The 17,937-nt window shown below is 36.2% G+C and overlaps 1 protein-coding gene across 1 annotated transcript in view; it reads left to right on the forward strand.

Moving 5' to 3' along the window:
- WDFY4 (WDFY family member 4) overlaps positions 1–17,937 on the forward strand; it is a 395,486-nt gene that overhangs the window by 170,887 nt on the left and 206,662 nt on the right. The window contains 6 exon segments of the mRNA XM_078150902.1: positions 752–903; positions 2,098–2,167; positions 2,170–2,335; positions 5,907–6,028; positions 13,816–14,001; positions 16,399–16,535. Of these exon segments, the coding sequence (XP_078007028.1) occupies positions 752–903; positions 2,098–2,167; positions 2,170–2,335; positions 5,907–6,028; positions 13,816–14,001; positions 16,399–16,535 (833 nt within the window).

Genomic DNA, 17,937 nt, shown 5'->3' on the forward strand with positions numbered 1-17,937 from the left:
TTGGTCCAACACCATCATTTTACAGGTGATGAACCAGGCCCAACATACATTAAATTTCTTGTCTGAATTCACACAACTAGTAAATGACTGAGCCAGGATTCAAACCCAGTTGTTTTACCTCCGAATCTAGCACTCGTTCCTATTGTGGATCAACAGGTCCCAAGTAGTCACAAACAGAAAGATCTCTGTTGTTTATATCTCAGTCTGAAAAAATCTCTCCACTTGACTTTATACCAATAAGTGAGTAAATTAGATTAGACAAGCTCTATTCAAATTATTGTACTTGGTGTAAATGGAACTCTTTCTTTGGCTTCTTATAGTCTGAAACTCCACACACTTAAGGTGTGATGGAGGAAGCATAGCTAGACAATTTTTTTCTCTGGAAAATGTCTGGGAGTTTTAGTGGAGTACCGCTTCACTATCAGTTAAGAGTGGAAAGTTAGTTCACTCCTGGGCTGTTTTAAGAGTGTTAAAGTACCCAGTGATATCCTGATCTCTTCTGTTGCTGGTGTAGCTCTGCTCCATTCTCACCCCTCCAAAATCACTTTATATATCGTTTTGCTTAGCTTTGTGCTTTTATTCCCACCCCGCCCCAGTCCCTTCTCACCTCTCTTGCCAGTAGAATGTAAGGTCCTTGAGGACAAAGGAAACTTTGTTTTTTTTGTCCTCAGTGCCTGACAGATAGTAGATGCTTAATAAATATTTGTTAAATGAATGCTTCCAATATTAAAATACATATTGGTCACCACAGGCACTAGAGAGTCACAAGAGAGTTCAGAATCGACTCCTTCATTAGCCAACATTTCCTATTTGACACAGAAACTGGTTGAGAAACTCTACGGTGGAATGTTCACTGCAGACCCCAAAGAGATCCTGCTATTTATTACAGAGCAGATCATAGTGGTATGTACCCTAAAGACATTTATTTGTCTAGTTGTTAAAATAATGTTACTATTTTGGAAAGTAGTTGCCGGTCACTTAGAAATTTGAAACTATGTAATCAAGGTGTTGTATTATCATTCATTTGGCCACACTTGACTTTCCCTTCCTGAAATGGAGTTGCCAAACATATGATCACTTGCATATATCTACTTTAAAAGGAGAATCCTTCAGACATTTTTGTAATGGGGCATTAAAGCTAAATATTTGAACAGAACTGTTCATTAAAAACACAACCTAGGGGCAGCTAAGTGGCGCAGCGGATAGAGCACTGGCCCTGAAGTCAGGAGGACCTGAGTTCAAATCTGACCTCAGACCAAATACTTGACACTAGCTGTGTGACCCTGGTCAAGTCACTTAACCTTAATTACCGAGAGAGAGAGAGAGAGAGAGAGAGAGAGAGAGAGAGAGAGAGAGAGTGAGAGAGAGCACAACCTTATCACCTCTTATCTCCACATGAGATCAGAGCAATTTTCTAATGAATAGAAATTCATTCCTAAATGAAATTCACAAGCAGATAATCTGAAGGTTGGAGGGGTGTGCAAGGATCAAAATGAATCCAACCAAAAAAATCCATTCTACAGCACCAATTCAAGTTAACAAAAATGCATTAAGTTATGGAAATATGTTTTGCATAACTTTATATGTATAATCTATATAAAATTGCTTGGTTTTTCAAGGTGGGGAGGGCATGGAGGCAAGGAGAGAATTCGGGGGAGGGAAGAAAAAAGAGGAAAAATGAAAAAAGGATTATATGATAACTTTATTATATATTTAAAAGGAGTAGCAAGTTATACATAATGAATTTGCAGTTTCATGTACAATCATCTTTTTTCTATTCTAGTATGTTACATAAATGCTTGTGTTGTTTCTTAAGTTCAGAATAAAATAAATAAAAATTTTAGGAAAGAATGTTTAAACATTTTTATGTATAATTGAGAAAAATAAAATAAAAGTATTAAGTATCTAATATTTGCAAGGTATTGCACTTGTGCTAGGCACTAAGAATCTATTAAAAAAGAACTCTAAGCCATCAAGTTGCTCTACCAGATGTTGGGATTCAGGGATGGGACAAACACATACACAAATAAGCAAATGCAAAAGAATTTGAGGAAGGAAAGAATGCTAATGGGGATTATTTTTACTTTTGATTTACAGGTCATTGAGAATGCTTTCTCTCAGAAGGAAGCTCTTCTTGGTGTCTTATACAGCAGCTTAAATAGAGTCATTCTTATTGCCTGTCCAAACCCCAGCAGTCACTTTCTGAATGCCTTAGTCTATTAAGTATCTTGAACTTCCTCCAGGAGCAATGGGACATCATCTTTGCAACATACAATTCGAATATGAGCTTCATCATCTGCTTCATGCATTGTCTTTTTCACATTCATGCAAGAAGGTAAAGGTGTAGTGTTTGCAGCCTCATAAAATAGGGACTGTTCAAACAGAAAAAAAAGACACAGGTTTGGGGTATAGGATTGTTAGTGAGGGTCATTTCTGATCATGTGTCCATTAAAGTCACATACAATATATGATTAAGTGTCATCATGGTATATGTGCTTAGCTTTTGGGTTTTCTAGCATTTAGAATGGTTTCTTCTCTGTAGGGCCCTAAGAATGGAGATGTAGCTGAATACTTTAATTTCAGTGGATCATAAATATCTAATGATGTCTTTCTGAAATCCTATTTAATCATTAGTCACTTTATTCTATTATTGACATATGGCCTCTATACATTGATGTCACCTGGCATCTAAGACTCAATATTCTCAATAGCATTTCACTTTAGAATTTTTGCCAGAAGATAGTAATGCTCTATGCTTTATATTTCATCCAAATGACTTAATGCAATCTTTCTGTAGTGTTCCAAAGCTTATATTTCCTCCATCTGTCCATTTTCATATCTGTCCATTTGTCTATCTCTATTTCTCTCTCTATTCTACTTCTGTCATTTCTTTCTTTCCAATATTCATATCAGATGAGCCTAGATCTAGAACAGAAAGCTACTTAAAGGTCATCTAGTCAAATTCCCTAATTTTATAGTTGAGGAAATTGGGTCCCAGAGAGGATAAATTACTTGTCCCAGGTCATATGCATAGCAAGAGATGGAATCAGAGTCCAGATGCAGGTCTTCTGGCCCCAAATTGAATAATCTCCCCACTGTGCCACGTGATACCTACCATTATAATATTTAGATCTTGTGTGACCTTCATAAATCAAATTTTGTGGAAACAATTCAAGTTTGAGAAAGGATGTGGGGGTTCACTTTTGATACCATTGTACATTTCTATGTCTGCCATTAGTCATATGCCAATTCAAATGATAATTTGTGTTCCTTACGTGAAACATTTTCATCATGTAGAAAAGATTGTTTCAGCCTAGCAGTAAGTATTTATTAAGTAGCTACTATGTGCCAGGAACCATGCTAAGCATTGGGAATACAAAAAGAGACCAAAAAAAAATAGCCCTTGCCCTCAAGGAGTTTGCAATCTAATTGGAGAGATAAAAAGCAAACAAATATATGCAAATAACCTACATGTAGGAAAAATAGGGAATAATTAAAAGAGAGAAGGCATTAGAATTAAGAAGGGTTGGAAAAGGCTTCCTGTAGAAGATGGGATTTTTATTGTGACTTTAAGGAAGCCAGAGAAGCAAGGAGGTAGAGATGAAGAAGAAGAACATTCCAGCCATGGGGGAAAGCCAGAGAAAATGCCTGGATCCAAGAATTAGAGCATCTTGTTTGTGGAACAGCAATGAAACCAATGTCGAAGAATATGTGACAGGGAGTCAAGGTGTAAGAAGACTGGAAGGGTGTTTGGGGAGGGGCATCATGAAGAACTTTTAATGCCAAACAGATAATTTTAGATTTGATCCTGGAGGTGATAGGAAGTTACTGGAGTTTACACAGTCTGAGAACGACATGATTGGACCTGGTTTTTAGGGAAATCACTTTCATAACAGGATGGAGAATGGATTGAAGTAGGGAGAGAATTGAAGCAGGCAGACCCACCAGCAGGCTATTGCAATAGTCCAAGTGTGAGATGCTGAGAGCCTGCTCCAAGGTGGCATCTGTATCATAGAACAGAAAGGGGCATAGTCAAGAGATGTCTCAAAGGTGAAATCAACAGGCCTTGAGAACAGATTGGATGTGAAGGGTGAGAGATAGTGAGGAGTTGAGAATGATGCCTAGGTTTTGAGCCTAGAGGACTGGAAAGATGGTGGTGCCCTCGATAGTATGTATAGGGAGGTTTGGAGGTTGTTTGGAAGTTTGGAGATGAGGCTGAATGCTTTTATTTCAGTGGATCATGAATATCTAATGATGTCTTCCTGAGATTCTATTTAATCTTCATCCCCCTTAGTTCTATTATTGACATATGGGTTCCACACATTAATCTCACCTGGCATCTAAGACTCAGTATTCTTGGTAACATTTCACTTTAGAAGTTTTGGCAAAAGATACTGATAGAGAGGGTTTAGGGCGAAAGGTAATGAATTCCATTTGGACATGTTGAGTTTAAAATGTCTACTGAATATCTAGTCTGAAATGTCTGAAAAGCAGTTGGAAATGAAAAATTGGTGGTCAGCAGTGAATTTATGGCAGGATAGGTAGATCAGCATAGAGATCGTAATTAAATGCATGAGAGCTGATGAGATCGCCAAGTGAAGTAATATAGAGGGAGAAGAGAAGAGGGCCCAGGATACAGCCCTAGCATGAAACCTATACATACTTTTTTATGAGTTTTTTATTGGCACTAAAATTTCTAGGTTGTAAACTCTTAAAGTGGCTCATACAATTTATTGTCTTCTATGTCTTTTGGCCCCTTTTCAACCTTATAATGGGAGATGTAAGTAAGGTGGGACTCTTAGGGAATTGCCTTAGGTGAGACATTTAGAGTGATGCTGGCAATATTTGAAGATGTGATTCCCACCCTCTTGTTCCTTCTAAAAACACCCAATAGGAATGGGGAATCTTATTCTGGGCCTAATTTCCTCCCTTGGCAGCCAAACCCATGGTAGACTTTTAGTAATGGCGCTGAAATATTCCATTGTCTTGCAGGGTATGGGATGGGCTTCTTTCCATAGCAGCTGATTTCCCCAAGCACAAAATTACTAGTAATGTCTCTGCCTACAGTGATTAGTACAGTGTCCTCCACAGAATGGGTGCTTTGTAAATTCTTACTGCGTAAATTAATGAAATCATTCTCACTGTATGAATTTAATTTGGAGAAAAATCTTTTGCTGTGAGTTTGGCTTGTGGATTTGTTTTTAAAGCTAAGGTATCTTAAAGATCAGAACTATCATATAGTTTAGCTAGTGTCCTTGAAGTTTGCATGGTTCTGTCACTTGCCCCTGACACACACTTCCTCAGCTCTCTGTGGTTAGCAAAATGGCCTTCCAGGACATATTTCATCCTTCTGAAAACAATAATAAAGGATCTTGGGTGCTGGTGTGTTTTTCCTTATTAGTATCATTATTGTTATAGTTATTATTATTGTTGTTGTTGTTTTAATACTAGAACCTGAAAGGGCCTTATTAGAGTTGGGAAAAAACATAAAGCATTTTTTTCAATACTTCAAAAGATATTCTTTTTGCTTTATGTTGTCTTTTTAAAATTCATTGTGGTAAGGGGCTTAGAAACTTCCACTAGCAATGCAGATCCATAATTTCTATGAAACTTTGAATCTAAGAATATTGCCTGGAGGAGTGGGAGGTTAAGACTCCCCACACAGCTAGTATATATAAGAGATGGGCCTTGCACCTAGGCTTTCCCACTTCAGAAGTCAACTCATTAATCACTACAAGATTCTGTCTCTCTAAGTCATTCTCATTATTTAATTTAAATGGGCTAACTTTTCCAACTTAAGGTTTGGGGGATTTTCTAGAATGTATAGGTATTAATGATTGGGTAGGTATAACAAAAGTATGGCAAAGAAGCTGAACTCTGCCTGGGTCATCTCTTGTTGGCTCCAGTTATCCAGAGGGATTTGGATTAGAACCCAAACCTAGAGTGAGCCCTTATCACCAAGTCTTCCTTTCTCCACATGAAGACATGAGAGAACCAGGAGAGGAAAGTCTTCCAAGTCTGAGTGATGGTAATGTATCTTATTTGTTATTTCCTTTGTTGGGAGTGAGAAGGGGAGGGGGAGGAAGGCAGAGCTGAGTGATATGATTTGTGAAGACTCTTTAGACAAGTCATCTTTCCCTAGAATAAAAGATCAAACACTGTTGAGAAATGCTTAAAGAACAGGTCATGGGTACCCCGGACAAACATGGATTGGTTCTAAGAGAGAAGTAGACTAAATATGTCTGGTGCACAATGAAAAGTGAATAAATGATCTTAGTTCCTGGAAACCTTTGCCGTGACACAGTTTAATAGAATTTGTTGAGAGACATGTTTGTCTTAGACTACCAATGGTCTAATTTCTTTAGTATATTAAGAGGATGTCGCTACAAAAGGAGCTCTCATAATGTTGCCCCATGTCTTGGACCCTAAGTACATACACTGAAGTGCCAATGTAGTCTAAACATGGGATCAGAATAGAACAAGTGACCTAAATCATAATAGATACATTCACACACTATCTTGAAGTAGCCGCTTAATCATTTTTTAATTTCAAACAAATACAAAATGAGAAAGAAAAAAAAAGCATTGTCATGTACACAGCAGACCATAGGAGAGGATTCAATATAAAATAATAAATTTCCATTTCAAGAAAACCTGTATAATAAATACTACATATTCCTTTCAAAGCTGCCCAGCTTTCCTTTGCTTCCTTGCTGGTTTTCTGTGTTCTCTGCTATGCACTTTTTACTTCATTTTCCCCCCTCTCTCTCCCCCACCCTAAAGAAGGCTACTATTAAGTGTGGATATCTAAATATGTCTATATATAGATATAAATAGATATCTATAAACATACACATATATGCACCTACATACATCTATAAGCCTATACATATATACACTCATACACACATATATAAGACCATACTATACTTATTTCTACCTGTTATATATTTCTCTGAGGGTGGATTGCATATTCCTTCATAGGTCCAAGTCTTTCTATATTTTTCTGAATCATCCAGCTCATTTCCTACACTACAGCAGTATTCCTACCTAATCATATCCTATCAGAGAAATTGTCTACAAAAGTTTTTCCCCCATAAATTTTCTGCATTCCTTCTGTTCTTAGCTAAATATATTTTATTTATACAAAAAATTTTAATTTAAAATAATTGAAATTATCCTTTTTACATTTCAATAATGCTCCTTTTTATAATATAGTTTAAGGTCTGATACTGCTGAATCTATTTCCTTTACATCTTTTTCTCTGGTTTCTTTGAAGTTTCTGACCTTTTGCTCTTCCAAATGAATTTTGTTTTTATTTTTTCTAACTCAGTAAAATAATTTTTAGTAATTTAATTTGGATGACGTGAATAAATAGGCTAGGTAAAATTATCATTTTAAAAGTTATATTGGCTTTACCTACCCATGAGCAATAAATATTACTTCAATTATTTATATCTAAATTTGTTTGTATAAAAAGTGTTTTATGTTTATGTTCATGTAGTTCCTGTGTCTGTTTTAGCAGGCAGACACTCAGGTATTTTATAATGTCTAGGTATTTTAAATGGTCTAAAGCTATATTGAATAATATTGCTGATGCATAGAGCAGTTCCTCTATTTTTCACTTTGGAGCAAATCTTTTTTAGCTTCAACTTTGTCTGAGATCATGATTACTATCCCTGCTTTTTTTTTTTACATAATAAATTCTACTCCTGCCCTTTATTTTATCTTTGTGTGTGTATGGGTGTATGTATGTGTGTATATATGTGTGTGTGTGTGTGTGTGTGTGTGTGTGTGTGTATATATATATATATATATATATATATATATATATATATATATATATATATAAAATTTTTATAGTGTTTCCCAAAAGCAACATGTTATTGAATTAAAATTTTTAATCTGTGTACATTTCCATTTTATGGGTAAATTCATCCCATTCACATTCTAAGCTAGAATTACTTGTGTATTTTCCTCCTTCCTAGTTTTGCTCGCTATTCTTCTCATCCTATTTGCCCAATCTTTCCTCACTCCTCTGTTTTGCTCCTACTCAACATCTTGCCCTCCTATCCTTAACCTAACCACCCCTCTAAAAGTCCCTTCTTTATCCTCTCCCCCAACTCTGTCCCATTGTACTCTTATTTCTTTCTGAATTTAGAAGACTTTTATACCCTTCTAGATATAGATGCTGTTCCTTCTTTAACTCATTCCTGATTAAAGTAAGGTTCTAGCACTACCTGCCCTCCTCCCTCCTAGCTTCTTCTATTTCAATTTTTCCTTTATGCCTCGTTTTATGAGATAATTATTCCTTTATAATCTCTCCTTACTCAGTTTTATTTTTTTAGGATCACCCCATCATACTCAGCTCAGCACAAACCTTTCTTTCAAACTACTCAAATAGAAATGGCATTCATAAAAAACAACCTGATAATATTTTAACATATACGAAGTAAACATTTTGGCCTTATGGAGTCCCTTATATTTGATCTTTAATGTTTATCTTATATTTCTTCTGAATGATACGTGTCAAATTTTACCTTAACTTCTGGGGGTTTTGTGACAAAAACCTGAAAGTTTTTCAGTTTGTTAATGTCTTTTTTTTTTCACTCCAGATTATACTTAATTTTGCTGGGTAAATTACCCATGTTCATAACCCCAGCTCTTTTTCTCTATGGAATACAGTATTCCAAGACCAATTGTCCCTTAGCATAGTAGCTGCTAGATCTTCTGTAATCCTTAATGTAGCTCTGTGATATTTAATTTTTTTTCTTGTTGCTTCCAGTGTTTTCTGCTTAACCTGGGTGCTTTGAAACTTGGCTATGATATTTCTATAAGTTTTCCTCTTGGGATCTCTTTCAGGAGGTGATTAGTGTATTTTTTCTATTTATGGTTTGCCTTCTTATTCTAGAACTTCAGGATAATTTTCATTTATAATTTTTTATAATAGTGTACCAAGATTTTTCTTTATCATATTTTTCAGGTAGTCCTACTAGTCTTATATTATTTCTCCTCAATCTGTTCTCCAGATCAGTTGTTTTTCTGATGAGGTGTTCCACTTTCTCTTCTATTGTTTCATTCTTTTGATTTTGTTTTATAACTTCTTAGTGTCTTAGAAAGTCATTAACTTCCCCTTGCCCAAGTCTAGTTTTCAAAGAATTATTTTTTCCTTAAGTTTTTGATTCTCTATTTCAAATTGGTTGACTTTCTTTTCATACTTTTCTTGATTTTCTTGGATTGCTCTTATTTTTTTCTAACTTTTCCTCAATCTCTCTTATTGATTTTTAAAATTCTTTTTGAGTTCTTTCAAGAACCCTTTTTTGGTGGGGACTATTTGATATTTCTCATTGGAAAAGGAGTGGATTTTTTTTTAGTATCATTATTTTCCTTTGACTATGAACCCAGATCTTTTCTATCCCCATAGTAACTATCTATGGTTGGGTTCTTTTTCCTTTGTTTGCTCATTTTTTTTATTTTGTTTTTAGCAGCTATTAGTGTAACCAAGTTGTAGTCCTGAGCTATGGGAAATGATGCCCCAAGTCTCAGGTCCTTCTTACTGTTATTTTCTGAGGTCTGTCTCAGGGCCCAACCTTGGATTCTCCTATCCACTCATAAGCCATGGCTAGGGCTCCCAGCCACACTGTCCCACAAATGATCTTGCTTCCTTTCTTCTAGCATATCCAATTTTTCTAAGATTCTATTTATCTCCTTCACTTCTTTCTTATTTACTTTATGGTTAGATTTATCTAGCTCTGAGAAAGAAAAGTAGAGGTCTCCCACTAACATAGTTTTACTGTATATTTCCTCCTAAAATTCACGTAACATTTTCTTTAAGAAATTGGATGCTATGCCATTTGATGTGTATATGTTTAGCATGATATTACTTCATTGTCTATAGTTCCTTTCAGCAAAATATAATTTCCCTGCTCATCCCTTTTAATTAGGTATGTTTTTACTTTGTTTGAGATCATGATTGCTACGCTTGCCTTTTTACTTCAGCTGAACTTAACAGATTCTGCTCCAGTCTCTTCTGTTAACTCTGTGTGTATCTCTCTATTTCTGGTATGTTTCTTCTAAACAATATATTGTTGTATTCTAGCTTCCAATTCTTCTATCTGCTTCCATTTTATGGGTGAGTTCACCCTATTCACATTTGCAGTTAATGATTGATAGCTTTGCTTTCCCTTCTATCCTATTTTCTGTTCTTTTTTTTAATCTTTCTCTCTCTTTTTATTTGTCCCTCCTCTAAAGTTTGTTTTGCTTTTGACCACTGCCTTCTATTAGCTGCTCTTACTTTTATTACTTCTCCCCCTTTCCCTCCTACTTTACTATTAGGTAATGCAGATTTCTAATATCAGTTGAGCATATGCATATATTTTCCATCTTTGAACCAATTCAGATTTGATTGAGGTTCAAGCATTCTCTCTTTGCCCCCATACACACCATTTCCCCCACCATTGTAAAAGGTCTTCCTTGTGCAGTTTTGAGATAATTTTACCTATTCTTCATCTCCCTTTTCCTTTCATCTAGGGCATCCCTCTTTCTCGCCTATTCATTTTTTTATATCATCTCAACATAATCGAATCAGTCCTGCACCCTCTTTCTGTGTAAAATCCTTTTAACTGCACTAATAATAATATTGAATTAGGAATTACGTACATCATCTTCCCTTTTAGAAAACATTTTAAACTTATCGAGTGCCTTATGATTTTTATTTCATGCTTATCTTTTTAAGGTCCTCTTGAGTCTTGTATTTGAAAGTCAAATTTTCTGTTAAACTCTGGTTTTTTCATCATGAGTTTTTGAAAGTCCTGTATTTCATTAAATTCCATTTCCCCCCTTCTAGGATATCAGCCAGTAAAGTAGAAATTAAAAGAATCCATGAGACAACACCTGGAAGAAATCCCCAAATGAAAACTTCCAGGAATATTACAATAAAATTCCAGAGCTTCCAGGTCACAGAGAAAATATTGTAAGCAGCCAGAAAGAAACAGTTCAAATACTGCAGACACATTCAGGATCATACGAGATTTAACATCTACCACATTAAAGGAACAGAGGGCTTGGAATATGATATTCCAGAAGTCAAAAGAGTTGGTATTAAAACCAAGAATAACTTACCTCTCTACAAAAACAAACAAACAAACAAAAAAACTAAGTATAATCCTCCGGGGGGAAATGGAATTTAATGAAATACAGGACTTTCAAAAACTCATGATGAAAAAACCAGAGTTTAACAGAAAATTTGACTTTCCTGAAGCTTCTGCTGCTTCTGTCACCATCCCCTGGTCCTACCACTAGCATTTGATCCACGTGGGCTTCAGGCCAGCCTTTTCCCTATCTCACAGATCTCTCTTTCCAACTTCCCAAGTTGTCTTCAGCCGAGGGACTATCTCACTCTGACCTTTTGTTGATCTGCCACTTCAGAATTTGGTTTGAGTAGTTCTTTTAAATCTGTTTGGAGGGGGATGTTGAAGCTGTCAGTGTTTTTTGTAGTAATTAATTTTTAAAGTGTAGTTAATGAAAGAAAATAAAAGTTTTGTTAATGGCTTTTGTTTCAACATCACATTTCCCCCCTAAATATGCACCTCAAACAGTTAATCTAAAAGTATTTATTAAGCACCTGCTATATGCCAGGCACTGTGCTAAATTTTGAGGATATAAATAAAGGTAAAAATAGCCCTTGCCCTCAAGGAGTTCACACTCTAATGAAAGAGGCAAAATGTAAATAATTAGATCCATGTGAGATACATTCAGAATAAATGGAAGATAACCATTGAGAGAAAAGTATTAGTAACTAGGGGAATCAGGAAAAGCCTCCTGAGACAAAAATTTAAAAAGAAAAGTCAATGGAAGCATCAATAACATCTGAGAGCACAATAGCAATTTATCTTCATCATGGATGACAATGGAAATACCATATTTGGACCCTAAAACCTCAGTCCACAATTCCCTATATGAGGATATCGAATGCAACTAAAGAAAACACAGTTAGGAATAGCAGCTAGGTAAAATTAAGCACACAAAGAATAAATCTGTGCTCAAAGTAAAATAGTTTTAATATATTTAAGAAGTTTTTTAATAGGGCATATGAAAGAGGGGAAGACACAAAATAATTGGGACAAGTCATGGATAATATTATTACTCTCCCAAAAGATGATCTTAAGAATATTAGTAACTACTGACCCATATCCCTACTTTCTCATCTCTATTATCTTTTTTATGAGAATGATCTAAATTTGTATTTAGGGTATCTTTGATAAAAAAAAATAGGACACAGGAAAAAGCAGGCTTTAACAGATGGTTTTTTACAGAATATCTATTTTCACAGTCACACAATTGACTAAGCTGCAGGGAATGAAAGATATCATTGAGCTTATTGTTTGCCAATTACAGGGGGGAAAAAAAGCTAGCAATGTACAATGGACACTTCATTTTTCTTGTCCAGCAATATTCATATGTTGAGATCATATGAGATGAGTTAATTGATAAAACCACTTCATTTAACATTGTCCAAACATTGAGGGAGGCATAAAGCAGGAAGAGACAAACTTGTAAAAGATCACCATGAGGGAAAATGGCAAAAGATGGCAGGGATAGGCAGCAGGTGAGAAGATGGCCTGGTAGTAAAATGAAAAGTTGCTGAAAGTGGTTTGGATACAGTGGGATACTATCACCATTTGGGAAAGCAATTTGGAATCATGCAAAAGAAGTGACTAAAATATCTATCCCTTTTGTCCCAAAGATTCCACCATTAGGTATGTACCCTGAACAGGTCATTCGTAAGAAGAAAGTCCCTATACGGACAAAAAATATTTTTATCAGCACTTTCTGTAGTAGCAAAGACTTGGAAATGAAGTAGATCCTCATGGATTGGCGAATAGCTAAACAATTTGTGGTACATGAATGGAGTGGAATATTACTTTGTTATAAGAACTCATGAATAGAATGAGTGCAGAGAAGCATGGGAACATTTACATGAATCTAGCACAAAGTGAAGTAAGCATATTCAAGAAATATACACATTTACTACAACATACACAATTACTGTCATGATATAGATAGAAATAAAAACAATCAAAAATGAAGGTTGCAAAATCATAAAGAAAGAGCATGGCTTCCAAGAAGGGATATGAAAAGCCATGTCCCTCAACTCCTTTGCAGTGATAAAAGGTCTATGGATGTGAAACATCGCACATATTTTTCGGATTGTATCTATGTGTTGATTGATCATACTGATTTTTTTTCTGTTCTTCCTCTTTTTTTCTTTTAAAAAATTCTTTGTTATACAAGATGACTTTTTGGGAGAGGGAGGAATATACTGGAAAATATCCACAATGTAAAAACAAAACATCAATAAAAATGATTTCATTATAAAAAGATTGAGCAGGCTATGGGAGGTTATTCTAATTAAGGAAAGCAGGCTCCTAGGGCAGAAGTTCTGAACATAAAAGGTGTAAGTCCTCTCAGTCAGCAAAACTCAAGAGTTCTCAGGAATAAAATAAAATTAAATTGTAATTGGAAAACGTTTAACGAAATAAATAAAAATATCATGCAACATAGAAAATTTTCATTTGTAGTATTCTAAATCAATACCATTTCTATTTGAATTTTTCACCACTGGTCTAGTCCATGGTATGTAACTGAGCAAATCACTTAGCCTCCCAATGTTTCTAAACAATTCTCTATATAAATAAATAAATTAACTAATTAATGTTGTGGAAAAGACAGCAATTACCATACAATACCTGCCTTTAAACACTTTGGTTTTGAATCCTTTCCTGGATTATTTCTGTTACTTTCTCTTTTTCCTAGTTCAACATGGCATCCTGAAAACAGTTCTTGGCCTCTGGCACCAGCTCATGCATCAGAGGCGACAATCACTGGAGGATACTTTCAAGATGGACCTCTCTGTAAAACCTGGGGAGAGTGAAGTAAAGATAGAAAACGTCACACCTCTGTGGGAAGAGACAACACTCAAGTCTTGGCAGCATTACTTAGGTCTCTCCTTTTTACCCTAAAAGAGCACTGTTTTTGCTATACAGAGTACCCTTGGTCATAAAGCCCCCTGAGTATTTCACAAAATGTTAAATGCAGCCTTTCCCTGTGTGGGAATTGTACCTTTTCTGGTCAGTGTTATAGGACCAAGAATTTACCAGTGGAGTTTTTCCTAGCCATGTGTGCCTTCTAAAGTTTTATAGCCCTTTCTTCACCAAAGATAGATGAATGAGACATTAGGAACGAGCCTAGTATAAGGCTAGGAGTCTAGCCAGTCAATCCCATTTAAGGTACTTCCCTCAAATGTATTGGGACTTTAAACCCTGTGGAAACAGGGGCAGTAACATCCAAGAACTGGATGAAGGCTTACTTCATCATTCATGTATTGTGGTATCTGGTTTCCAAACTGTGCCTTCTCTGCCAATTAACATGGCTAAATGAACCACATAAACAAAGAAAAAAAAGAATAGCATTTCTTTCTTTTCATAAAATATTGAATCATAATCTGAAAGCAATGTTGACTTAGCCTTTCAAATTAACTCAAGAGGCATAATTAAGTATAAAGGCTTTGAAAAATAATGTACGTTAACATTTTTTTTTGGTGAGGCGATTAGGGTTAAGTGACTTGCCCAGGGTCATACAGCTAGTGAGTGTTACGTGTCTGAGGCCGGATTTGAGCTCAGGTCCTCCTGACTCCAGGGCCTGTGCTCTATCCACTGTGCCACCTAGCTGCCTCATGTTAACACATTTTAAAGGCAGAATTTCATTTACAATAAAAGAAATAGTGATAGTATATACTACGCTATCCTTTTGTAAAGCTCTTTGCAAATCTTATGGTGCTATATAAATGCTAGATATTATTATTGTTATTATTATTGATTTTGTATCTATTAATTGTCCATGGAGAAATGCATATATAAGGAGTTAATGGTTATCCAGTCAAATCATTAATCAGTTAGTAAGCATTTATTGTATTATACTATATTGTACCAGGCACAATAAAAAGTGCTGGAAATACAAAGAAAGATAAAAATGGATCCTGCCTTCAGGACTTCACCTTCTGATGTGAGAGACAAAGATGAAAATAAATCGGCATAGAATAGATTGGAGGTAATCTCAGAGAAGAAGCTCTGAATAGCTAGAGAACCAGAAAAGGCCTCCCATGGAAGGTGGGATTTAAGCTCTGTCTTGAAGGAAGTGAGGAATTCTAAGAGGCAGAGATTAGGAGATAAGAGCATCCTAGGCTTATATTACCATGGAAGATGGTACATGCAAAAGCATAGGGATGGGGGATGGGAATGTGTGTAGGGAACAGCATATAAAGCAGTGAGACTGGATACTATTGCAATATATACGTATAAGGGACTAAAGTATAAGAAGACTGGAAGGTAGGAAGGGGATAGGTTATGAAGCACTTTAAAAGCCAAAGGGGATTTTTATCTGATTCTGAAGGTAATAGAGGCAGCTGGTGGCTCAGAGTACCAGGTCTGTTGTCAGAAAGACTCGAGTTCAAATTCATCCCCAGGCACTTACTAGCTGTGAGACCCTGGGATGGTCACTTAACCTCTGTTTGTCTCAGTTTTCTCATCTATAAAATGGGGATAATAATAGCACTTACCTCCAATGTTGTTGTGCGGATCAAATGAGATAATAATTGTATTAAAGTGTTTAGCACAATGCCTAATATATAGTAAGTGCTTTATAAATGTTAGTTATTGTTATTATTAATAGATGCCATTGGAATTTATTGGGCAATGGAATATCATAGTGAGACCAGCACTTTAGGAAGATGAGTGAGAATTTATTGGAGTGGGAAGAGACTTGAGGTAGGGCAACGATTTAGAAACTATTTGCAGTAGTCCAAGTGAGAGGTGATGGGGGCCAGAACTGAGTGATGACTGAGTGAGTGGAGAGAAGGCGACATAGAGGGGAATGCTGTGAAGGCAGAGAGAAGATCTGACCACAGATTGGAAATGTGGGGTGAGGGACAGTGAAGAGGTGAGGATGATTCCGAAGTTACAAACCTGTTGATTGGGAGGATGGAAGCTCCCTCAACAGAAATTTGTAAAATAAATATGGCAGAATGGAAATATCAGCTAATTGGGCAAACATTGTATTTAGTGGGAGGTTGATAGATATGTCAACCTGAATGTATGCCCTGCAGGATTACAGCAAATGTTGATTTACTGCTTTGGTTCATAGAAATAATAATAATAATAATAATAATAATAATAATAATAATAATAATAATAATTATTATTATGATTATGATAATGTGATATAGCTTTTATTCCAGTTTATTAATTCAATATTTTCCCCACCTGCAGTATCTAAGAAGCTATATGCATTGTACTTACTTCCTCTTATTTCAGGGGTGTTTCTTTTTTCTTTTCTCAACAGCATCTGAAAAGAAGATGCTGGCAAGCAAGTCAAATACCATGCATCAAAGCAAAGCCTCCAGCTGGAGTGAAAGTTTGTCATCAGCAATGAAGCTGATTCCAGGAAGGCAAACAAAGGAAACCGAGTGCAAAGCTGAGGTACCGTCAAACTGCACTGTAGTCCAGTGTCTAGTGTCTGTGGGGTTTTCTCGAAGATCTTTGATTAATTTTACACAAGTATAGAAAAGCATGGCGTAGTGGATAGAAAACCACCTGGAAGCCAGGAAGACCTAGGTGCAAATCCTGCCTCTGACACCTACTGGACATGTGACCCCAGGCAAATCTCTACTTCTCACTCCTCAGGCAGCTCACTACGACTAAATTGAAAAGAAGGTGCTTGCCTGCATCGGTAGAGGGAATTTACTTATTGGTACAGGGTCCTTCCTACACCAATGAAATCGCAGGTCTAGTCTCTCTACCTGTAGAAAGAAATCCTCCCCCTTCTTTTTTTCTTGGAGAGGGTATGGAAATATTCCACTTAAATGTTATGCTGCTTTTTAAAGAGAAGTTTCTTGCATTATTACAATACACTTGTTTTTTACAGTTTTCTTTCTGATTCACAAATGGCACCATGAAGCTCCCCCCTTTATTTTAATCTCAAGAGATCTAATTTTTTCAGTTTGGCTTTGAAATTCAGTTTTGGAATTGAATGTGAACGGCTGGCATCATCTTATATTCTAGTGAATGGTGGTCCCAATGACAAAGGAGCCAGATAATTTCCAGCTTTTCCTTCTTATGAATGAGCTAACAGAGGATATTGTGGTGCTGATATAGGCTAAGTCAGAAATAGTGTTATAGAGAGTGTCATATTAAAAGAGGACTACAATTTAAACCAAGGACATTGGTGGGTATGATAAATGTGTGTAGCCAGCTGGCTATTTGCCAGTTCTATTTGAATTTTCCTATATATTTTGAATATGTGTACATGTGTATGCGTGTTATATTTATTTTTTATGTGTATGTACTATAATACGTATGTTGACATTAGCCTAGAAAGTTTTAAAGGATATCAAATCTAAAAAGGAATAATTCAGTTACTCTGCCAGGGTGGGGAATCTGTGGCCTCGAGGCTGCATGCGACCCTCTGGGTCTTCAAGTGTAGCCCTTTGACTGAATCCAAACTTCACAGTTCTGTGAAGTTTGGAATCAGTCAAAGGACCGTATCTGAGGACCTAGAGGGGCACATATGGCCTCAAGGCTGCAAGTACCCCACCCCTGTTAAGTATTTATCTGATGCTTACTATGTGTCAGGCACTGGGTTAAGTGCTAGGGACACAAATACAATCAGAAAGGCAGTTCCTACCTTGAAGGAGCTTACATTCTAATGAGAAAAGGTAGAATACAAAGGGGAGATGAAAACAGGGGAAAGGAGTGGATAGAGGTCCAGCAGGGACATGGTAACGGTCTTCTCATTAGCCACGATGGTCACTATCCAGATGCCACTGATGGCCCTTTCTTGGTTCTTGTCTATTGACACTTAGGCTCTGTTCTACCATGACAT

The sequence above is a fragment of the Phascolarctos cinereus genome, unplaced genomic scaffold, assembly GCF_003287225.1.
Source record: "Phascolarctos cinereus isolate Bilbo 61053 unplaced genomic scaffold, phaCin_HiC Scaffold_3;HRSCAF=262, whole genome shotgun sequence".
NCBI lineage: Eukaryota > Metazoa > Chordata > Mammalia > Diprotodontia > Phascolarctidae > Phascolarctos > Phascolarctos cinereus.